General features: G+C 47.2%; 1 protein-coding gene across 3 annotated transcripts in view; it reads right to left on the bottom strand.

Moving 5' to 3' along the window:
- ttc3 (tetratricopeptide repeat domain 3) overlaps positions 1-24,206 on the bottom strand; it is a 58,330-nt gene continuing 34,124 nt past the window's right edge. For all 3 annotated transcript variants that reach the window (XM_067432665.1, XM_067432666.1, XM_067432667.1), the window contains exons 24-46: positions 24,157-24,206; positions 23,010-23,074; positions 22,799-22,920; positions 20,903-21,211; positions 19,790-20,059; positions 19,670-19,716; positions 19,531-19,587; positions 18,308-18,393; positions 18,074-18,226; positions 12,948-13,332; positions 12,391-12,456; positions 11,170-11,319; positions 7,978-8,117; positions 7,691-7,759; positions 7,496-7,592; positions 7,319-7,422; positions 7,142-7,226; positions 6,039-6,140; positions 4,277-4,482; positions 2,437-2,563; positions 957-1,061; positions 651-743; positions 1-547 (exon numbers count right to left, since the gene is read on the bottom strand). The exon at positions 24,157-24,206 is cut by the window's right edge and continues 43 nt beyond it. In XM_067432665.1, coding sequence (XP_067288766.1) covers positions 416-547; positions 651-743; positions 957-1,061; positions 2,437-2,563; positions 4,277-4,482; positions 6,039-6,140; positions 7,142-7,226; positions 7,319-7,422; positions 7,496-7,592; positions 7,691-7,759; positions 7,978-8,117; positions 11,170-11,319; positions 12,391-12,456; positions 12,948-13,332; positions 18,074-18,226; positions 18,308-18,393; positions 19,531-19,587; positions 19,670-19,716; positions 19,790-20,059; positions 20,903-21,211; positions 22,799-22,920; positions 23,010-23,074; positions 24,157-24,206 — 3,020 coding nt within the window. In that variant the 3' untranslated portion in view covers positions 1-415. The remainder of the gene's footprint in view (positions 548-650; positions 744-956; positions 1,062-2,436; positions 2,564-4,276; positions 4,483-6,038; positions 6,141-7,141; positions 7,227-7,318; positions 7,423-7,495; positions 7,593-7,690; positions 7,760-7,977; positions 8,118-11,169; positions 11,320-12,390; positions 12,457-12,947; positions 13,333-18,073; positions 18,227-18,307; positions 18,394-19,530; positions 19,588-19,669; positions 19,717-19,789; positions 20,060-20,902; positions 21,212-22,798; positions 22,921-23,009; positions 23,075-24,156) is intronic.

The following is a 24,206-nucleotide window of genomic DNA, read 5'->3' as shown; positions in this document are numbered from 1 at the left end:
TTCTTGGCTCAAATGTTTAATGAACTAAAATTTAAGTAAAATGGTAATAAAAGGTAAAAGTGGATGAGTAAAATCAGTTCATGCAAATGAACTTTATTACAGGAATGAAAAACACAGATGTGTCCTGAAAAGAAAACCGCAGGATTGGTCCCTAAAGCTTCAACACCCGAACCCGAAGCAGTCCTGTGACCCAGGGTTAAAGATGGCCGACCGAGGGTTAAAGATGGCCGACACGAGGGTTAAAGATGGCCGACACGAGGGTTAAAGATGGCCGACACGAGGGTTAAAGATGGCCGACACGAGGGTTAAAGATGGCCGACACGAGGGTTAAAGATGGCCGACACGAGGGTTAAAGATGGCCGACACGAGGGTTAAAGATGGCCGACACAAGGGTTAAAGATGGCCGACACGAGGGTTAGTGGAAGGCGGGTGCGGGGGTGTGGCTCTTGCGGTGACGGCCGGGCAGCAGGGGGAAGTCCTCCGGTAGGAGTGCGTGTTCTCGACAGGTGGGACATGTGCTCTGCTCCTTCAGCCACGACTTTATACACTGAAACACACACACACACACACACACACACACACACACACAGTCACTCAGTCTGCATGGCACTCTTTAACACATTAAACTGGGGTTCAGAAGATGCTCTAACCTCTCTGTGGAAACCGTGGCGGCACTCCAACACACACATCTCCTCCGGACTCATGTCCTCATGGCAGATGATGCACGGGTCCTCCACGTTCAGCTGATGGGACACACACACACACACACACACACACGCGTCACGTCACTGATGGACGAGATGTGAAGACCTGTGGATCTAGCAGTGTTTACTGTGTGCATGTTCCAGGTGATCATGTGCTTCAGTGACTCTAATGGCCGTCTCGTGTGTGAGGTTTCATCACTGCTTGAGTTATTCTCTGTTGATCTGTCCTGCACTGCAGTTATATATTCTCACCGCCAGCGCTGCGTTGCGATGTTTCTCCGACACGTTCTTCCACACGTGTGTGAGCGGAGCCATGTCAGATGCAGGACTGGAGCGATCCGTGACGCTCATGCGCTCCTGCACACACATACACACACACACACACACAGAGAACATCTCAAATCAAGTCCCACAGAATCTCTACATTTCAAAGCGTTGCAAACCCTCAGACAGCCGATTCTGAGACTAACACACATATTCCTGATCCCAATGATCCCGATGTAAGACAAAGTAAATTGCAATTATATCGCACTCTGAAGTCAAATTATGAATTGCCACACTGAAGCACTAGACACAGATCCTGAGTGAGTGTGTGTGAGAATGAGAGAGAGTGAGAGTGTGTGTGTGTGTGAGAAAGATAGTGAGTGTGTGTGAGTGAGTGAGTGTGTGTGAGTGAGTGAGTGAGTGAGTGAGTGTGAGTGAGTGTGTGAAAGAGTGAGAGTGAGTGTGTGAGTGAGTGAGTGAGTGTGTGTGAGTGAGTGAGTGTGTGAAAGAGTGAGAGTGAGTGAGTGAGTGAAAGAGTGAGAGTGAGTGAGTAAATGGACTGCATTTATATAGCGCTTTTATCCAAAGCGCTTTACATTTTTGCCTCACATTCACCCATTCATACACCGACGGCGATGTCAGCCATGTAAGGCGACATCCAGCTCGTTGGGAGCAGCTGGGGTTAGGTGTCTTGCTCATAGACACTTCGACACTTGGTCAGGTGGAACCGGGGATCGAACCACCAACCTTCTGGTTTTGTAGACAACCTACATGAACCACTGAGCCACTGCCGCCCCAGTGAGTGTGTGAAAGAGTGAGAGTGAGTGAGTGTGTGTGAGTGAGTGAGTGTGTGAAAGAGTGAGAGTGAGTGAGTGAGTGAGTGTGTGAAAGAGTGAGAGTGAGTGAGTGTGAGTGAGTGAGTGTGTGTGAGTGAGTGAGTGAGTGAGTGAGTGAGTGTGTGTGAAAGAGTGAGAGTGAGTGAGTGTGTGAAAGAGTGAGTGTGTGTGAGTGAGTGTGTGAAAGAGTGAGAGTGAGTGAGTGTGTGAAAGAGTGAGAGTGAGTGAGTGTGTGTGAGTGAGTGAGTGAGTGTGTGTGAGTGAGTGAGTGTGTGAAAGAGTGAGAGTGAGTGAGTGTGAGTGAGTGAGTGTGTGTGAGTGAGTGAGTGTGTGAAAGAGTGAGAGTGAGTGAGTGTGTGAAAGAGTGAGAGTGAGTGAGTGTGTGAAAGAGTGAGAGTGAGTGAGTGAGTGTGTGAAAGAGTGAGAGTGAGTGAGTGTGTGAAAGAGTGAGAGTGAGTGAGTGTGTGTGAGTGAGTGAGTGTGTGTGAGTGAGTGTGTGAAAGAGTAAGAGTGAGTGAGTGTGTGTGTGTGTGAGAGAGTGAGAGTGTGTGTGAGAGATAGTGAGTGTGTGAAAGAGTGAGAGTGAGTGAGTGTGTGTGTGAGAGTGAGAGTGTATTAGTGTGTTCACGCACACGCGTGTTCTCCTGATGGTCCAGGATCAGCTGAGCCACACGGTTGATGACATCATCATAGGTCAGCGAGTCGAGAGCGCCTCCGCTTGACAAGCGAACCTCCTGAATAAACCTGTTCAACACCAGCCTGTGGACACACACACACACAATGTTATTACACACACACTGCTGTTACCTGCTCAACATCACACACACACACACACACACACACGAGATGCCACAGTTCTCAATATAATATTGACCCGTTCGGTACACCATTCACGGTTCAATCCGCGCTGGTGAATTGCGTTTTTTTCGATTTTGCATTTAATAAATTGTTTCTATTTCTCTCAGTTTATGTCGGCTGTGTTTGAGTCTACGCGATATATGAGCAAATCTCCATCATATGCACTAAAGTGAGGCGGAGTTTAGCCACGCCTGAAATGCTGGAGTCAGAGAGTCATACTCTTAAGTTCATTATTTGCTGCGTTTTAAAGTCTTACATTTCATGCGCTGAGTGCACTAAAGCCCGTCACACACACGATTACTGGACTAAATAATCTTGCGATGCAAAGGGAAAAATCACTCACTGCTCTTGAATATTGTTTTTTTTTTTTTTACGTAGAGCTTTTAATCAATGTATATTGAAAACTACACTCCCCTAAAGGATTATTAGGAACCCCACACTAATGCTGTGTTTGACCCTTTCTCCTTCAGAACTGCCTTAATTCTCCGTGGCGTTGATCAACAAGCTGCTGAAAGCATTCTTTAGAAATGTCGGCCCATATTGATAGGAGAGCATCTTGCAGTGGATGGAGATTTGTGGGATGCACATCCAGGGCACGAAGCTCCCGTTCCACCACATCCCAAAGATGCTCTATTGGGTTGAGATCTGGGGACTGTGGCGGCCATTTTAGTTCAGTCAACTCATTGGCATGTTCAAGAAACCAATCTGAAATGATTGAAGCTTTGTGACATGGTGCATTATCCAGCTGGAAGTAGCCATCAGAGGATGGGGACATGGTGGTCATAAAGGGATGGACATGGTCAGAAACAATGCTCAGGTCGGCCGTGGCATTTAAATGATGCCCAATTGGCACTAAGGGGCCTAAAGTGTGCCAAGAAAACATCCCCCACACCATTACACCACCACCTCCAGCCTGCACAGTGGGAACAAGGCATGATGGATCCATGTTCTCATTCTGTTTACGCCAAATTCTGACTCTACCATCTGAATGTCTCAACAGAAATCGAGACTCATCAGACCAGGCAACATTTTCTCCCACAGGACTGCTGCACACTGGATGCTCTTCCCTTCTCACACCATTCTTTGTAAACTCTAGAAATGGTTGTGTGTGTAAATCCCAGTAACTGAGCAGATGGTGAAATACTCAGACCGGCCCGTCTGGCACCAACAACCATGCCACGCTCAAAATTGCTTAAATCGCCTTTCTTTCCCATTCTGACATTCAGTTTGGAGTTCAGGAGATTGCCTTGACCAGGACCACACCCCTAAATGCACTGAAGAACTGCCATGTGATTGGCTGATTAGATAATTGCATTAATGAGAAATTGAACAGGTGCTCCTAATAATCCTCTAGGTGAGTGTGTAGTTTTAATTTTACATTTATTCATTCAGTTTCATACTTAATGCTGCCGTACAGCTCTGAGCTGCCACTGTAAATCTTCAGTTAAGTTTATTTTATTATATTATACAATACACTAGGAATGTGTACAAGGGGTTAATTCACCCAAAAATGTAAATTCTGTCATTAGTTCCTCATGTCTTTGGGGTAAAGTTGGTTCAGCTCTGGTGTGTGTGTGTGTGTGTGTGGCATGACGCTAGTGTTGGTGTTTGTACCTGTTGTAATGAGGGAACATCATGTTGAGCCGCTCCAGGATTCGCTCGTACACCGTCAGATGCTGCGGCGCCGAGGGCCGGCGGGTCAAAGGCTCTTCAGGAAGCCTCTCGGTGGGCTGAGGAGTGACCCGTTCAGCAGTCAGAGAACCGTACGGGCCGCAGAACTGAGAGTGAGACGGCTGAGGAAGCGGAGGTGGAAGCAGCGCCTGCAACACACAACAGCAACCCATCAGGACTCGACGCCGGCCCCAATCGGGACGCCATACCGGCCCCAATCGGGACTCGACGCCGGCCCCAATCGGGACTCGACGCCGGCCCCAATCGGGACGCCATACCGGCCCCAATCGGGACTCGACGCCGGCCCCAATCGGGACGCCATACCGGCCCCAATCGGGACTCGACGCCGGCCCCAATCGGGACGCCATACCGGCCCCAACCGGGACTCGACGCCGGCCCCAATCGGGACGCCATACCGGCCCCAATCGGGACTCGACGCCGGCCCCAATCGGGACTCGACGCCGGCCCCAATCGGGACGCCATACCGGCCCCAATCGGGACTCGACGCCGGCCCCAATCGGGACGCCATACCGGCCCCAACCGGGACTCGACGCCGGCCCCAATCGGGACTCGACGCCGGCCCCAATCGGGACGCCATACCGGCCCCAATCGGGACTCGACGCCGGCCCCAATCGGGACGCCATACCGGCCCCAATCGGGACTCGACGCCGGCCCCAATCGGGACGCCATACCGGCCCCAATCGGGACTCGACGCCGGCCACAATCGGGGAGCGATCTCTATGAAAATCATCTGTGGCAAAATATTCATTATCAGAACATTATTCGCATGTTAACGTTTACATTCTTCTACATTCAGAAATAAATGGAAAACAGCAGGAAGGAGATGTGGAGATGATGCGAGGAAGCGTGTCCCTCTAAGGAGAATCCAGGTGCTGTACATGTCAAGCTTATGAAGCACACGCATCCAAAACATCCACACACACTTCTGGCTGAAATATCTCATGTTATGATGCGGAAAACACGGGATTAGGAATGCCACAATTCTCAATATAATATTGAACCTTTTGGTATGGCATTCACGATTCGGATCACGTGTCAAACTGCTGAAATCACGTGACATTGGCGATCCGAATCATTTGAGCATTGAAAACAAACGCGGAAGAGAAGACAATGCTGAATAAAGTCAAAAATACCAGCCGGGGACTACAGCTGGAAATTAGCCGTAGAGGCTAAAGCTGCTCTTTTTATAAAAAAAAAGGGACTGTCCACGTTATAATAAACTAATAAACTAAACTAAAATGTATTTTGGATGCTTCAAGAGACTCTAATTAACCCACTGATGTCTCATATGGACTACTGTGATGATGTTTTTATTCCCTTTCTGGACATGGACAGTATAGTGTGCATACACTTGCATACGCTCTCGGACTAAATATAAAATATCTTAAACTGTGTGTGAAGATGAGCGGAGGTCTTATGGGGGTGGAGCGACATTAGGGAGAGGAGTTAATGACAGAAGTTTCAGTTTTGGCTGAACTAACCTCTTTCTGTTCATGTCGCCTAAGAATAGAAGAGCAAAAAAACGAACCAAACTGAAAACTGAGGTTTGTGTGAACGGGATGTGTGCACTTCTGTCCCGATCCCACTGACAGCACACATGAACATTCACAACGTACCCAGACCAAACGTGCAGCAGAGCCTGAACACCACCATGAGGATGAAGATGATGAAGATGAGCTCTTACCGGCAGTGCAGGTGCAGTGGGGACGCTGGGGATGAAGATATCAGGCAGTGAACACAGTCGAACGCCCTTCTTCACCTCATCCATCTGTGCATCAAACTCCATCTGAAACAAACCAACCCTTCAAACCAGCTTCACAGAGACACTGACCGAAAGAGCTTCAAATGACCAAAACGTGCAGAATATTATTATACACTGATTAAAATATTACATAAACACCCTGTTGTGCTTTGGTTGATTGTTTCTACTATTAAAAAACATTAAAGCTGCTGTCCGTAACACTTTGTGTGTTCAAGATTTACAAAAATTATATAATGAGAATGTTCAACATGAATCCATTTTCCAAACCGTGTTTTTGTCTTACCCTGAATCATTATGGTACACTTATAATAAATATTTATATTGGGACTATTTCAGGCCAGACTGGTCAGTACCGCTGTGGAGGAGCACAGTCCCTGCGTGATCCGCCATAGACACAAACAGAGAGAAGTAGATCCGGCTGCAATGTTCTTCCGCAAGACGCATGCAGTTCTGCTTATTAACCACTAGAGCGCAAAAAGTTACGGACTGCAGCATTAAACAAACGTAAATGTCTCTGTTCTGGATCACACTATGAAACAGTCAAATATAATGACGTGAGTCATCAAATATACTGCAAAAATGCTCTCACTTAGTAATTTCCTCGTTTCTTGTAAAATATTTAAAAATTATTCATTCAAGATGCATTTACTAGATAAGTAGAACGATAGATATTTTTCCTTGTTTTCTTAAAAATAAAATCAAAATGAAGTGAGAAAAATAATCTTGTTTCCGTCACAATCAGAAATACGATTATTTTTCTCACCCCATTGGCAGATCATGTTGCCCTTTTTTACGCAAAACTCACTTCATTTAGATTTTATTTTTAAGAAAACAACGAAAAATATCTTATATCGTTTTACTGATCTAGTACATGCATCTTGATTTAAGAATTTTTTGATATTTGGACTGGAAACAAGATAAAATTTTGACAAAAAAAGAGCACTTTTTGCAGTGTCATGTTTATGAAACATTAAAATATTGTTGTTACAGCAGCTGTGTTATATTAGAGACAGAAGGAAGTTCACCTGCGTCCTGTTGATACGGTCCTCCATGTCACACACATGTCTCTTCCAGTCGTCTATGGCTGAGCGCAGCGCACCGGGCGGGAAACTGCAGCACAAACACACATCAGACTCAACACACACACACACACGCGCATACACAGAGTCTCTGCTGCTGATGGACAGTGTGTGAAGCCGTACCTGAGCGATGCCTCCGTCATGTGTTTGACGATCATCTGGCCTTCAGAGACGCTCATCCTCAGCCGGCGCAACGCGTGTTCCCGACGGCTCTGCAGGACACACAGCTGAACACACACACACACACGTCAGTTCAGCGTCAGGCCATGACTGAGACACCAGCTGATGCTGAAAGCTCACCTGAGCCTCCGTGGATCTCCTCTGCGCTTTCACACACGCGTCTCTGAACCTGTTGATCTCCTCCTCTAGACTCATCCGCTCCGCCGCACACTGGTTACTGCAGGACACACACGGGACAGAAGTCACACACACACACGGGACACGAGTCTCACACACACAGGACAGATGTCATATTTGTATAATTTTCACACTCACTTGACGTCCAGGAATTTGTCCAGTTCAGTCTGATATTCTTTATTCTTGGCACTGATGTCTCTGGTGTAACTACAAACAAAACAACAACATTCAAATAATTACATTATATTCAGCAGTAAAACAGCAGTGTGTGTGTGTGTGTGTGTGTGAGTAACTGTGCGTGCCTGCACGTATGTGTGTGTGTGTGTGCGTGAGTGTGTGTGCGCGTGAGTGTGAGTGAGAGTGTGTGCGCGTGTGTGTGTGTGTCTGCACGTTTGTGTGCGTGTGAGTGTGTCTGTGTGCCAGACCTTTCATGTGAATCCACCAGGTCTTTGATCTCCATCTTCAGGCTCTTCAGAGTCTCCTGGTTCTCCTTCTTCTCCTGCTGGTCTTTCCGCACCTCGTCCTCCAGCTTCTGCTGGAACATGGCGAGCTCCGCGCCGGCGACCTGAACACAAGCAGAGATGGGTTAGGTTCCAGGACTGAAGATGGGTTAGGGGGAAAGGCCTGAGGGCTGAAGATGGGTTAGGGGGAAAGGCCTGAGGGCTGAAGATGGGTTAGGGGGAAAGGCCCGAAGACTGAAGATGGGTTAGGGGGAAAGGCCCGAAGACTGAAGATGGGTTAGGGGGAAAGGCCCGAGGGCTGAAGATGGGTTAGGGGGAAAGGCCTGAGGGCTGAAGATGGGTTAGGGGGAAAGGCCTGAGGGCTGAAGATGGGTTAGGGGGAAAGGCCTGAGGGCTGAAGATGGGTTAGGGGGAAAGGCCTGAGGACTGAAGATGGGTTAGGGTGAAAGGCCTGAGGGCTGAAGATGGGTTAGGGGGAAAGGCCTGAGGACTGAAGATGGGTTAGGGTGAAAGGCCTGAGGGCTGAAGATGGGTTAGGGTGAAAGGCCTGAGGGCTGAAGATGGGTTAGGGGGAAAGGCCTGAGGACTGAAGATGGGTTAGGGTGAAAGGCCGGAGGGCTGAAGATGGGTTAGGGGGAAAGGCCTGAGGACTGAAGATGGGTTAGGGGGAAAGGCCTGAGGGCTGAAGATGGGTTAGGGGGAAAGGCCTGAGGACTGAAGATGGGTTAGGGGGAAAGCCTGAGGGGTGAAGATGGGTTAGGGTGAAAGGCCCGAGGACTGAAGATGGGTTAGGGGGAAAGGCCTGAGGACTGAAGATGGGTTAGGGGGAAAGGCCTGAGGACTGAAGATGGGTTAGGGGGAAAGGCCTGAGGGGTGAAGATGGGTTAGGGGGAAAGGCCTGAGGACTGAAGATGGGTTAGGGTGAAAGGCCTGAGGACTGAAGATGGGTTAGGGGGAAAGGCCTGAGGGGTGAAGATGGGTTAGGGGGAAAGGCCTGAGGACTGAAGATGGGTTAGGGGGAAAGGCCTGAGGACTGAAGATGGGTTAGGGGGAAAGGCCCGAGGACTGAAGATGGGTTAGGGTGAAAGGCCCGAAGACTGAAGATGGGTTAGGGGGAAAGGCCTGAGGACTGAAGATGGGTTAGGGTGAAAGCCTGAGGACTGAAGATGGGTTAGGGTGAAAGCCTGAGGGCTGAAGATGGGTTAGGGGGAAAGGCCCGAAGACTGAAGATGGGTTAGGGGGAAACGCCTGAGGACTGAAGATGGGTTAGGGTGAAAGCCTGAGGGCTGAAGATGGGTTAGGGGGAAAGGCCCGAAGACTGAAGATGGGTTAGGGGGAAAGGCCCGAAGACTGAAGATGGGTTAGGGTGAAAGGCCTGAGGGCTGAAGATGGGTTAGGGGGAAAGGCCTGAGGACTGAAGATGGGTTAGGGTGAAAGCCTGAGGACTGAAGATGGGTTAGGGTGAAAGCCTGAGGGCTGAAGATGGGTTAGGGGGAAAGGCCCGAAGACTGAAGATGGGTTAGGGGGAAAGGCCTGAGGACTGAAGATGGGTTAGGGTGAAAGGCCTGAGGGCTGAAGATGGGTTAGGGGGAAAGGCCCGAAGACTGAAGATGGGTTAGGGGGAAAGGCCCGAGGACTGAAGATGGGTTAGGGTGAAAGGCCCGAAGACTGAAGATGGGTTAGGGGGAAAGGCCCGAGGACTGAAGATGGGTTAGGGGGAAAGGCCCGAGGACTGAAGATGGGTTAGGGGGAAAGGCCTGAGGACTGAAGATGGGTTAGGGGGAAAGGCCTGAGGACTGAAGATGGGTTAGGGGGAAAGGCCTGAGGACTGAAGATGGGTTAGGGGGAAAGGCCTGAGGGCTGAAGATGGGTTAGGGGCAAAGGCCTGAGGGCTGAAGATGGGTTAGGGTGAAAGGCCTGAGGGCTGAAGATGGGTTAGGGGGAAAGGCCTGAGGGCTGAAGATGGGTTAGGGGGAAAGGCCTGAGGGCTGAAGATGGGTTAGGGGGAAAGGCCTGAGGGCTGAAGATGGGTTAGGGGGAAAGGCCTGAGGACTGAAGATGGGTTAGGGGGAAAGGCCTGAGGACTGAAGATGGGTTAGGGGAAAGGCCTGAGGACTGAAGATGGGTTAGGGTGAAAGGCCTGAGGGCTGAAGATGGGTTAGGGTGAAAGGCCTGAGGGCTGAAGATGGGTTAGGGGCAAAGGCCTGAGGGCTGAAGATGGGTTAGGGGGAAAGGCCTGAGGGCTGAAGATGGGTTAGGGGGAAAGGCCTGAGGGCTGAAGATGGGTTAGGGGGAAAGGCCTGAGGACTGAAGATGGGTTAGGGTGAAAGGCCTGAGGACTGAAGATGGGTTAGGGGGAAAGGCCTGAGGGCTGAAGATGGGTTAGGGGGAAAGGCCTGAGGGCTGAAGATGGGTTAGGGGGAAAGGCCTGAGGGCTGAAGATGGGTTAGGGTGAAAGGCCTGAGGGCTGAAGATGGGTTAGGGGGAAAGGCCTGAGGGCTGAAGATGGGTTAGGGGGAAAGGCTTGAGGGCTGAAGATGGGTTAGGGTGAAAGGCCTGAGGGCTGAAGATGGGTTAGGGTGAAAGCCTGAGGGCTGAAGATGGGTTAGGGTGAAAGGCCTGAGGGCTGAAGATGGGTTAGGGGGAAAGGCCTGAGGGCTGAAGATGGGTTAGGGTGAAAGGCCTGAGGGCTGAAGATGGGTTAGGGGGAAAGGCCTGAGGGCTGAAGATGGGTTAGGGGGAAAGGCCTGAGGGCTGAAGATGGGTTAGGGGGAAAGGCCTGAGGGCTGAAGATGGGTTAGGGTGAAAGGCCTGAGGGCTGAAGATGGGTTAGGGGGAAAGGCCTGAGGGCTGAAGATGGGTTAGGGGGAAAGGCCTGAGGGCTGAAGATGGGTTAGGGTGAAAGGCCTGAGGGCTGAAGATGGGTTAGGGGGAAAGGCTTGAGGACTGAAGATGGGTTAGGGGGAAAGGCCTGAGGGCTGAAGATGGGTTAGGGGGAAAGGCCTGAGGGCTGAAGATGGGTTAGGGTGAAAGGCCTGAGGGCTGAAGATGGGTTAGGGGGAAAGGCCTGAGGGCTGAAGATGGGTTAGGGGGAAAGGCCTGAGGGCTGAAGATGGGTTAGGGTGAAAGGCTTGAGGATGTGGGCCGGTTCTGTACCTGCATGCTCTGCGTGGCTCTCCGGATCTCCTCCTGAAGCTCCGCCTTCTCTCCAGCCCTCATCTGCAGGAGGGCTTCATGCTCCGCCTCCATCCGCTGAAGCTCCGCCCACAGGACCAGCTTCTGCTTCTGCTTCTGCAGCAGCTCGCCCTGGAACACACACACACACTCACTTTAGGCAGGCTGGATGCTACAGCTAACCCATAGGGCACTAGCGGTCAGTCCAGCTTGCATGTGACCTCCTAAATAACAGCTGTGACATGAACACACTTATTCTGATCTCTAGTCTCATATTTGATAAAGTTTGCATAATCTGTGCGGTATAACGGCGTGTCCTAACTACACACGACGCCACGCGATACAAGGCGTCTTTTCTATGTTAATTTGACTTTTTGTCCTAACCAGCCGCAACGGTGACACACAAAAATAGAAACCGTTTCTAAAATAGATTTGTGTGACGCCGTGGCTGGAACAACAACACACAACATGGAAATGTTAATCTCAAGTAGAGTTGATGTGCTTTATTTAATGTTAAAAGTGTGTTATGTTACTTTAAATATCAATTAGCGTTCCCATCTTAAAAACAGCAAAGGATACTCTGCAAAAAATGCTCTTCGTACTCAGTATTTTTGTCTTGTTTCTAGTCCAAACATCTAAAAATTCTTAAAACAAGAAATATTTACTAGACAAGCAAAAGTAATTGTCTTGTTTTGGGGAAAAATAGCTAAAAATTACGATAGTTTAAATGGTGTAATATTTGTGAATTTGATTATGTACTTATTAATTTCCTTGCGAGTTCTGCCAGGATTAATCTCTGGTGCCGTACTCTTGCCACTAGAGCTCCGCCCACTCACTGTTCTGATTGGCTGTGGTTTTTGATTGATTTGTTGCATCTCGTAGTCGTGTCGCGTCTGGTGTCTTCGTTTTCTTCATTACAGTTAAAGCAACCTCTGCTTTTCGCCAGTCCCTCACAAGTTTCTCATTCGCTTCAAACTTACGTTCTGCTGCTCGATAGCGCCCTCTCGCGGCTGTAGACGTAGCTAAATGTGTATTCTTGTCAGTAAGTATGAATTATATTTGCTATATAAGTCGCACCTGACTATAAGTCGCAGGACCAACCAAACTATGAAAAAAGTGTGACAGTCTGGAAAATACGGTATAATAAATGAGAGAAAATATTAGTAAAAACTGAAATGACACTAAGAAATCATCTTTACTCACGTTATTTCTCTCAAAGGGAAGGCACGGCTCGGTGTTAATAGAAACATCTGCATGCTCTGCCAAATCCTGTAAGAGACAGAGGTCAGAGGTGGCACTGATCAGGACCGCATTCACATCATGTGGCTCACTGCAAATAATGCTCTTCTTAAAATCTAACAATTCTGAAATCAGGATGCATTTACTAGATAAGTAAAATGACATAAGATATTTTTTCTTGTTTTCTGGGGGAAATATCAAAATGAAGAGAGTTTTTGCTTAAAACAGGCAAAATGATCTGCCGATGGGGTGAGAAAAATAATCTGATTTCTGATTGGGACGGAAACAAGAAACAAGATTTCAATCAGAAATCAGATTATTTTTCTCACCCCATCGGCAGATCATTTTGCCTGTTTTAAGCAAAAAACTCACTTTGATTTTATTTTCAACAAAACAAGAAAAAATATCTTGTCGTTTTACTGATCTGGTAAATGCATCTTGATTTAAGAATTGTTAGATATTTAGACTGGAAACAAGACACAAATACTTAGTAAGAGCATTGTTTGCAGTGCACGTCTTACCCGCGGGCACACAGCTGTGTGTTTGTCTTCTCGCGTCACAGCCGTGTGTATCTCGTCAGCGGTGGATTGCTGGTGCTCTGTGATGGGAGACTCAAACTCATCCGGGTCGGGGAAGAGCAGGAGCGGCTCCGTTTGGGGACAGAACTCTCGAGCGGAGGGGTTGAGGTACGACGGGCCGGAGTCGCTCAGGCACACCGCGTGCTTCATCAGCCCCATCAGGCCCTCGGTCGTGGTGAAGCGCAGAGACTCCAGCAGGAAGGCTTCCAGCCCGCCGGCGCCGGAGATCTTCTGCTGAGCCTCCAGAGGGAAGTTCTCCAGCTCGCCCACCATCAGCGGGTCTGAGGCGCTCAGGGGCCCGTGCTCCTCCAGGATCTGAGCAAAATAACTGCACAACCAGAGAGTTATCTGAAGCCCCGTCCTTCTGGACAGATGACATTCCCTAATATATCCAAACAAAATTTGGACACAAATCCACTGAGAGAACTTAAAGCGCTAGTTCAGCCAGTAATGTGAATTGTGTGATTAATTCCTCCTGTGGTTGGCCAGCCGTCAGACCTCTGCTCATCTTCACACACAGATGAAGATATTAGTGTTGAAATCCGATGGCTCAGAAAGGCCTTCATTGACACCAATGTCATTTCCTCTCTCAAGACCCATAAAGGCACTAAAGACGTCGTTACAAAGCCCATCTCACTACAGCGGCTCTACAATCATTGATGAAGAGGCCAGAATAGAGTTAGTGCGGGAAAACACTAAATACCGTATTTTCCAGACTGTAAGCCGCTCCAGAGTACAAGTCACATCAGTCAAAAAGTGCATCATGAAGAGGAAAAAAACATACAAGTCACACTGGACTATAAGTCGCATTATACTGGAATATAACGCCATCTTCGTAGCGCACGCACCATCTGTGGACTCGTCTATCCAGCTCTGGCCATCTTGCTTTCCATCCGCAATTAGCTTTCTTTATTTCAGTTGAAGTAACCTCTGCTTTTCGCCAGTCCCTCACAAGCTTCTCACTCACTCCAAACTGACTCTCTGCTGCTCGATAGCGCCCTCTCGCGGCTGGAGACGGAGCTGAATGTTTATTCTTGTCAGTGAATCGATTCATGATTCGGATCGCGAGTCAAACTGCTGAAATCACATGACTTTGGCGATCCGAATCATGAAACTATCCTCATCTCTTCATCAATGATTGTAGAGCCGCTGTAGTGAGATGGGCTTTGTAACGACGTCTTTAGTGCCTTTATGGGTCTTGAGAGAGGAAATGACATTGGTGTCAATGAAGGCCTTTCTGAGCCATCGGATTTCAACACTAATATCTTCATCTGTGTGTGAAGATGAGCGGAGGACTGACGGCTGGCCAACCACAGGAGGAATTAATCACACAATTTACATTACTGGCTGAACTAGCGCTTTAACAACATTACAAAATCAACGCAAATCTTCACCGTGTCCTACCCTAACGCTATATATTTATTCAGTATAGCCTACTGTTTTCATTAAGGCAGCAGCTATTTACACCAAGTGTTAATCGCAACTAGATTATATTAACACTTAGTAAAATAGCATATTTTCTTAGCAATAGATTATATTTACATTAAGTGCAAATAGCTGTAGTTTCTATTTCCAAAGTGAAAATGGGGATATAGTCTATTATAACCATATAAAAGTAGCAGTTCTTTGCCATATAAATAGTAATTACAGGTAATTTATCATTTATTTTGACAGATGCATACTATTTGCACCTCAGTATTGTTGTACATTAACCGGATGCAATAATAAATATAGCTGCAAGCAGCCATTATCGGGGCCAAGCGCAAAGAAGAAGACAAGACATGCCAGCATGGCTGGAAGTCTCAAGCCAACTGCAACAATGAGCCATTAAGGACCTATTAAGTTGATTTTAGGCAAAATAGCAGTCAAATTTTAAATACAGTCAATAATAATGGTTTAATGGTTTATCACTTTCGACCAATAGGTGTCACTGTTACGAAACTGATGTGGTTTAGTCAGATTGAGATGACAATGACACATGCAAAGTTTGGTGTCAATATGTCAAAGCATTGCAGAGATACAGCCTCAAGAGTAATTTTTGCATCATGGCTCAACTCTGTTGCAGTGGTATATGAAAACTGTTTTGTCTATCAATCCGAAATCCATAAGTATTTGTCAGCATGGTCTGAAGACGATACGGATCAATTTTGGTGAAAATCGGACAAACGGTCTAGGATGAGTTTGAAAAAGTAGATTTTTAACAAATAACAAGATGGAGCACAGATATGTTTGCAAAATATGGCAAAATTGGTATCTATCTTCTCGGCATGAGCCAATGAATGTATTATGACCAGTCTCATTACAATAGGCTAATTTAATCAAAAGTTATTAGCATTTTTGTACATTTTATTACAACTTTTGACCACAAGGTGGCGCTGCCCCGAAACTTTTTGAATATCTTCGGGACATAGAGCGGAAGACACATACCGAGTTTTGTAACGATACACTAGTGCATTCTTAAATTATAGCATTAGCATTTTAAACCGTAATACTGCATTGAAGTCAATGGGAATTTCATGTTTTGTTTTATTATAGCGCCACCAAGAGGCACAATCCCACCAATTTTTTTATGTGTCCTCGTAGTGAGCCCATACATATGTGTGTCAAGTTTGGTGAAAATATTTCATTTTGTTTTGGAGTTATAGACATTTATATGAAAAAACACGTAAAAAATGACTGACACCTGACTTTGATTGGATTTTACTACCCCTTACTATCAATATTTTGAGATTTGGGCATTAGCGTATAGCTATCGACCTATGTTTCCGAACTTCTGAGGCTGGTTTCGTCTCGATCGGACTAGCGGTTTCGAAGATATCAGCAAATGTTTTTTAAGCACTAAATTACAACTCTGCGCAAACCATATGCCGAAACCTGGCAAGTCTGGTATCGTTGGAGTCGGCAAGGATTCAGGAGACCAAAAAACACACTCCCATCAAAATATGTCAACCACACCCAAAGTTATAAGCGTTTGAAAAAAAAAATTCTCCACTAGGTGGCGCTGTTTCGAAACTTCTCAGGCTACTTCAGGGCATCGTGGTGATGACCCATACCAAGTTTCATAACAATCTGTTCATGCGTTCATAAAATACAGCATTTTTGCACATAATTCAAAATGGCCGACATCCAAAATGGCCGACATGGTAAAATTGGATATCAGTCGACTCGGCATGACGCCCTGAATCTAATGAGACCAATTTTATGATTTTTGGATAAACGGTTCAGAAGTTATAAGCCAAAATAGGCATTTTTCGTATCTCCGGACAGGTAGGTGGCGCTGCGCCGAAACGCTGCATGTTGCTTCAAGTCATGCTTGTGATGACATGTACCAAGGTTGGTTTGAATACGATAAAGCGTTGCGGAGATATAGCCTTTAGTGTGTTTTTGCAACCTCCACGTAAAATTTGTTTGTGCGTTTATTGAAAACGATTGGACGAATCAACTTGAATTCCATAACTTTTTGTCAACATGCTCTGAAGATGATCTGTTTCAATTTTCGTGAAAATCGGAGCAACGGCCTAGGAGGAGTTCGAAAAAGTAGGTTTTTCAGAAAATTCAAAATGGCGGGAAAATTTGCATACCGGAAAATGACATCATAGGGTGAAATCGAATCGGCTTGAGCCAAGGAATCCGATGAAAAAAGAATTTTGTTTCTAGCCCTTAGGGGTCAAAAGTTATAAGCATAAATATGAGTGAAACTTTGGACAGGTGGTGGCGCTAGAGGGATTGAGTTAGAGGCACCAAATTTGCTATAGTGACAGCTCAGACTGGCCTCTATGAGTGTGCCAAATTTCACAACTTTTTACCATACGGTTCTATGGGCTGCCAGAGACTCCTATGGCGGAAGAAGAAGAAGAAGAAGAAGCAGAAATATAGCTGCAAGCAGCCATTATCGGGGCCAAGCGCAAAGAAGAAGACAAGACATGCCAGCATGGCTGGAAGTCTCAAGCCAACTGCAACAATGAGCCATTAAGGACCTATTAAGTTGATTTTAGGCAAAATAGCAGTCAAATTTTAAATACAGTCAATAATAATGGTTTAATGGTTTATCACTTTCGACCAATAGGTGTCACTGTTACGAAACTGATGTGGTTTAGTCAGATTGAGATGACAATGACACATGCAAAGTTTGGTGTCAATATGTCAAAGCATTGCAGAGATACAGCCTCAAGAGTAATTTTTGCATCATGGCTCAACTCTGTTGCAGTGGTATATGAAAACTGTTTTGTCTATCAATCCGAAATCCATAAGTATTTGTCAGCATGGTCTGAAGACGATACGGATCAATTTTGGTGAAAATCGGACAAACGGTCTAGGATGAGTTTGAAAAAGTAGATTTTTCAGAAAATTCAAAATGGCGGGAAAATTTGCATACCGGAAAATGACATCATAGGGTGAAATCGAATCGGCTTGAGCCAAGGAATCCGATGAAAAAAGAATTTTGTTTCTAGCCCTTAGGGGTCAAAAGTTATAAGCATAAATATGAGTGAAACTTTGGACAGGTGGTGGCGCTAGAGGGATTGAGTTAGAGGCACCAAATTTGCTATAGTGACAGCTCAGACTGGCCTCTATGAGTGTGCCAAATTTCACAACTTTTTACCATACGGTTCTATGGGCTGCCAGAGACTCCTATGGCGGAAGAAGAAGAAGAAGAAGAAGAAGAAGAAGAAGAAGCAGAATAATAATAATAGGAACACTAACAATTTCAATAGGTGCCTCCGCACCTTCGGTGCTTGGCCCCTAATAATAGGAACACTAACAATTTCAATAGGTGCCTCCGCACCTTCGGTGCTTGGCCCCTAATAATAGAGTGTGACTATTATCTTATTTAAATCAGCAATGGCTATTTCCTGCTCTGGTGTCGAGGCTCTCTCCTGAACGCTCGGTTCTTATGGGCGGGCCAAACACACACGGCTATGATTGGATAAGGTTTGCATATTATAATGAGCTGCGGCTCCCCCACGAACACACGTGAGGGATTGGAATGAGTCGCTCACAGGGCTCGCTAAATCTCCATCTCTACGCTATATTACCATCACACACACACACACACACACACACACACGTACTCATATAAACTCTCTTTAGTGGGGTCGGGGTGGTTGTCCAGAATCCTCTCGTAATGGCTGCGGTGGGCTGATCCGGCATACTGCTCCTCAAACTCTGCCAGCTGTCCCCTCAGGTGTTCGGGAACGCAGAACGGATCCAGGCCGCTCAGGAACCTGGAACATCCCATTCAGAGTCAGCTCAGACGTTCAGAAGAGCGTTCAGAAGAGAATATGAAGTGCAATGCCTGAACTCACAAAGAGTCTTCCTCAGAGAGCAGCTCATCCTCCTCCTCGTCTTCATCTCTAGAATGACCTCTCATCCCGGACAGCACAAAAACAGACTGAAACACACACACACACACACACACACACACACACACAGATGAGCATGAAGCACTTCAGCCGCCGCACTGACCGCACTGCAAAAAATGATTTTCTTACGTAGTATTTGTCTTGTTTCTAGTCCAAACATCTAAAAATTCTAAAACAAGAAGTATTTACTAGACAAGCAAAAGTAATTGTCTTGTTTTGGGGAAAAATTAGTTTTTGGAAAAGAGTTTTTGCTTAAAACAAGCAAAATAATCTGCCAAAGGAGTGAGTAAAATCGAGTTTGAACTAAGATTATTTTGCTTGCCCCATAGAGACAGATCTCACAGCGCGCGAGTCTGCATTGGCGTCTTCACGCGGCGGATTACGGGGAAAGCGACTGCTCATATGCGAACATACGGCAGCACTCGCATGCACTGAACAAAGTTTACAAAGAGGTGAACAGTGTGCTCGGTAGCTGAAGCGATGTTATTATTAACATCATTTTAGAGGTGAACGGTCCCTTTAACGGACACGCGGTTCGCTAGGCTGCTGCTATCAATTGAAGACCTGTTCGCAACCAACTGTGTTTATATGTTAATCGTGTGTGTATTTGACAGTATTAGTGCAGTAATCTGTCCGGTAATCTCGTGTTTGAGCTCAATGTAAAACAGTGCATAAGCACACGAATGAATGTTTAACCGGCGAGGCTTTAAAACGCGGCGAACACCGCCTATCTTTAGTGCATATGATTGGATATCTGCTCATATCAGCGCGTAGACTCACAGACACACTCAAAAAGAGCCGAAATAAACAGAGAGAAATATTTAAAACTGAGAGAAATGGAAATGATTAATAAAATGCAAACCGCAAATCACCAGCGCGTGTTGAGCCGTGAATGCCGTCCCGAACGGGTCAATATTGAGTATTGTGGCATCCCAGCACGAATCGTTGAAGATGCTTTATAAGGTTTTCTGCCTTCTGTGGGGCACTGGGGCTTAACAATATTACACGCACAGTCTCGGATTAGGATCGGCCCTGTCTGACCGATACTCGATCCGGCAAATAAAGGCAGATCAGAGCCCTTGCTGAATATTGGATCGGTGCAGCTCTACCAGAAACACGACCAAAATACTGAAGTAAGAAAAGCAGTGCGCACTGACCACACTCACCTTTAACTCCTTCTGCTTCTTCTTGCGATGTCTGTTTTTACTCTTAAATATTGAGCTCTGAAACACACACACACACGTCAGTGACACCGCTCGACCGCGGACACACACACACCCCCCCCACTGGACACGCGTCTCTTACCATGTGCTCGTCATCATCCGTCTTTTTAATGACTAAACAAACAGCATCTAAAGATAAAGAGAGAGACATTTGCACCAAACTCCCGTCATACACACACACACACATCACTGACTTACGTACCGTCTTCAAAATATTGATCGAGAATGGAGTGACAGGAGAGATAACGTTCTCGATGCGACTCGAGAGTCCAAATAAGCAGACGCATTTCTTTAGCAGGAGCCTGCCTTAAATACTCCATTACAGTAAAACCATCACGGTCAAATAACTCCGCCACGGGGCCGAACTTCTCCAGAATGTCCTGCAGGGGGCCAAAGGTCAGCAGAGGCTTCAGGTCCAGCTGCTCCAGATGACCGCTGTACCGGCTGAGGAACGCCTGCGCGGCCTTCAGACCTGGAGGAGGACAGGACGCGCGGTTACACACACACACACTCTTTAGAAGGAGGTTTGAAACTGCCTTTTACTGAACTCACTCTACTCCCTTTTGCCATCACATATCGGATTGGAAAGGCATTTATTTTCCATAAAAATAAAGAAAATATTAGACAATAGGGGAAAAAATCATCTAATGCGTTTAAAAATAATTGTTAGGATGGGGTGAATTAGAGACAGTAAGAGTGAGTGGGTCTAATATCGTTGGTCTTGTCAGTATACAACCGTTCAGATGATCCCGCTGTGGGTGCCATCGCGATCTCAGTGCATTGTGGGTATTCCTTAGGAGTCGAGTGTACAAACTCGTTATAGCGGTGCATTGTGGGATTGAATGAGTGCACTCAATTATGTTCACTATAGCTTCCGACACCATTATAAATGGCTGTTCCCTCAAATAGTGCCCTATTCAAGCCTATAGGTGGAGGCATCTGCCAGCAGATGGCGCTCACAGCTGAATATATCATCCATCCAAACTGCACTGGCCCACTCTCATGCATACAGGTATACATTCATTTTTAATAGATTTTTAAATTGTTTGATTAAGGGTTATACATGCTAGTTTCCTCGGCAGAGGTCAGGATAAATCTTATCATTATTACTGGAGCTGCCAGTTTGCTGCGTTTAAAATAAACTGCAAAAGCGGCCGCCCTTCCGGCTCAGTCAGGGTCCGAACTCACACTCCTTTACCTTCACTCCCTCAAGTGGACTATATTAGTGGACTAATGTAGGGAATAGTGAGGGCATATGGGTATATGAGTGAGGTCAAGGATCAGGGGTCAGGGGTCGGCATCTGCGCATACGCACCAGCGATATCCAGCTGCTTGGCCCACTGCTGTAGTTTGGGCCTGCAGTGCAGCAGGTTAGCGAGCGTCTGGATGAACACTCGAGCCCAGACCCGGTTCTGGGACTCCAGCAGAACCTCCACCAGTTCTGGCAGCAGCGCAGAGTCTCTGATTAACACACTCGCCGGACCTTTACTCTCACACACATCCAGCCACGGGCGCAGGTGCTCCCAAAACAAAGATATATTCACTGCCTCTTCTTTAAAAAGTCCTTTGTTATCATGAATTTGATGTAAAACACGGTCCACATAAATACAGTCTCTGGGGGGAGCTGTGGGAAGAACAGACACAGCGTTAGGATGAGCCAACACACACACACACACACACACAAAATCTGGAACTTAGCTTTTTTTAGATTTATGGCTTTGATTTTCTGGCAGTTTTAGAGGTCAACTCGTTTCATTATATATATATTATATAAAATATCATTCATAAACCTCTAACTTTCATTTGGTTTAACCATTTAAACTTTGACTTATACTCCACTAAGGGTCTTTAAAATGAGACCTCGTGGGTGCACACACACACACACACACACACACACACACAGTGAGGTGGAAATATAATGCTGCGTTCACACCGCACACGAATGGCGCGAGTGATTTACATGTTAGGTCACTACGAGCCGTGAATAGGCATTCTGCGACGCGATCAGCGGCGCTCATTAACCCCGGCGATCGGCGGCGCTCATTAACCCCCGGCGATCGGCGGCGCTCATTAACCCCGGCGATCGGCGGCGCTCATTAACCCCCGGCGATCGGCGGCGCTCATTACCCCAGGCGATCAGCGGCGCTCATTAACCCCGGCGATCAGCGGCGCTCATTAACCCAGGCGATCAGCGGCGCTCATTAACCCAGGCGATCAGCGGCGCTCATTAACCCCGGCGATCAGCGGCGCTCATTAACCCCGGCGATCAGCGGCGCTCATCAACCCCCGGCGATCAGCGGCGCTCATTAACCCCGGCGATCAGCGGCGCTCATTAACCCCGGCGATCGGCGGCGCTCATCAACCCCCGGCGATCAGCGGCGCTCATTAACCCCGGCGATCAGCGGCGCTCATTAACCCCGGCGATCGGCGGCGCTCATTAACCCCGGCGATCGGCGGCGCTCATTAACCCCGGCGATCGGCGGCGCTCATTAACCCCGGCGATCGGCGGCGCTCATTAACCCCCGGCGATCGGCGGCGCTCATTAACCCAGGCGATCAGCGGCGCTCATTAACCCCGGCGATCAGCGGCGCTCATTAACCCAGGCGATCAGCGGCGCTCATTAACCCAGGCGATCAGCGGCGCTCATTAACCCCGGCGATCAGCGGCGCTCATTAACCCCGGCGATCAGCGGCGCTCATTAACCCCGGCGATCAGCGGCGCTCATTAACCCAGGCGATCAGCGGCGCTCATTAACCCCGGCGATCAGCGGCGCTCATTAACCCCGGCGATCAGCGGCGCTCATTAACCCCGGCGATCAGCGGCGCTCATTAACCCAGGCGATCAGCGGCGCTCATTAACCCCGGCGATCAGCGGCGCTCATTAACCCAGGCGATCAGCGGCGCTCATTAACCCAGGCGATCAGCGGCGCTCATTAACCCAGGCGATCAGCGGCGCTCATTAACCCCGGCGATCAGCGGCGCTCATTAACCCCGGCGAGAGCGGCCTTAACTCGGCTAGAGCTTCTGACGACTGCCTGCTGAAGCCCCGCACATCACGCGACTTCGCCTCTGTTGTGTAGTGTGAATGTCAAGCGAATGAAGCGAATGGATTCATAATGCTCATGCATCCGACTTCGCGTGAATAGCAGGATATATTGGCGTCATTGGTGTGCGGTGTGAACAGCATGAGCGAGTGTGTGTGGTTGGCTCACATGACCCTCGGTCTGCCGCCGGCGCCGCAGACGTTACTTCATCTCCACCGGCTGAACGGCTCGCCAACTTCTGCTGTTTCCGCCGGAGCTTTCGATCATTTTTAGACTTCAACTTCTTTATACTGTTGAGGAAGAGAGAGTGCATCGTAAGAGAGAGAGAGAGAGATGGTGAGAGAGATACAGAGAGAGAGAGAGAGCGAGCTGAACTCACCTTGTACATCGCTGCTTGAGTCTCGCTCGTCCAGCTGGTCTGGCTTTAGGAATACACGTTTTAAACTGAGAGACGGGAGAATAGCCGTGAGCACACAAAGCCATTCTGTGTGTGTGTGTGTGTGTGTGTTAGGGTTGTCAAAATTGCTCAAAAATGACGTTCGAATATTCCCTCTAAAACAAACATGAATATTCAAACTATTCGAACATCAGAGCGCGCATTACGTCGATAACAGGACACATTAAAACAAAGAGACATTAACTACTAGTATAGTTTGTCTATTTAAGTTTATACATATTTGACAACGTATTACGCACACAAAAACAAGTAGATTGTTATTATAAATTATATAATTATTATATATTATTAACTAATGGCCAAGAGCGCAGACCTCTCTCTCTCTCGGTTTAAATGCACAAACTCTGAGAGCTGATCAAGAGTTTTGTTCGAGCATTTTAAGGTCTTGAGACTCGCGACTCCTGTCCCAAATATAGCAGGCTTCATTCAGTGACTGAAACTAATATTAATGGCAGTTTTGCAGTATAGTGAGCACTCCGAGCGAGCTCTGCTGTGCTAAACATGGAGCCTTTCCTCGACATGGTGAATAATCGCACCAGTGGAAGCAGTGCATTTATCCTTTACTCCTGCGATCCCTCTTCATCAGTACAGTAGCAACTAGTAATGTTTCTGTTTAACGTTAAATAACATGAGGCATGGTATGCTAACTGTATCTTGCAGAGCTTGCATATAACTTTCTCAGCTCAACAATTTGACCTCCTACAGACCAAAATCCAGAGGACTTCCAGAGATGGCTTTAGATTATGGAGTTAAATCTCTTTCTCTGCTGCGGTCGAGTTGGGCTCTGCACTTTCTGCCATCTCCCCTGCGAGACGCGTCAGCTTTCAGCAGTGCCAGCGCTCCTGTGACCCGTCCCTGAACCCGCACACACACACTCACTCGCAAACACGCCTCCACTACCGTGGCGGGGGATTTTTTTCCGCTTTTTTATTTTATTTTTTAAATTCTAATATTATTTTTCACCTTCGAAATTAGTTTTTTAAAAAGTATTCGAATATATATTCAAATTTAGAATATTCGTTGACAGCCCTAGTCTGTGTGTGTGTGTGTGTGTGTCTGTGTGTCTCACCTCACACTTTATCAGCCCCGTCGAGCCAAATATTACAACGTGAGAGATAA

The sequence above is a fragment of the Pseudorasbora parva genome, chromosome 23, assembly GCF_024679245.1.
Source record: "Pseudorasbora parva isolate DD20220531a chromosome 23, ASM2467924v1, whole genome shotgun sequence".
Lineage (NCBI taxonomy): Eukaryota > Metazoa > Chordata > Actinopteri > Cypriniformes > Gobionidae > Pseudorasbora > Pseudorasbora parva.
The sequence above is the reverse complement of the archived record's forward strand: the minus strand, read 5'-3'. Positions and strand labels throughout refer to the sequence as shown.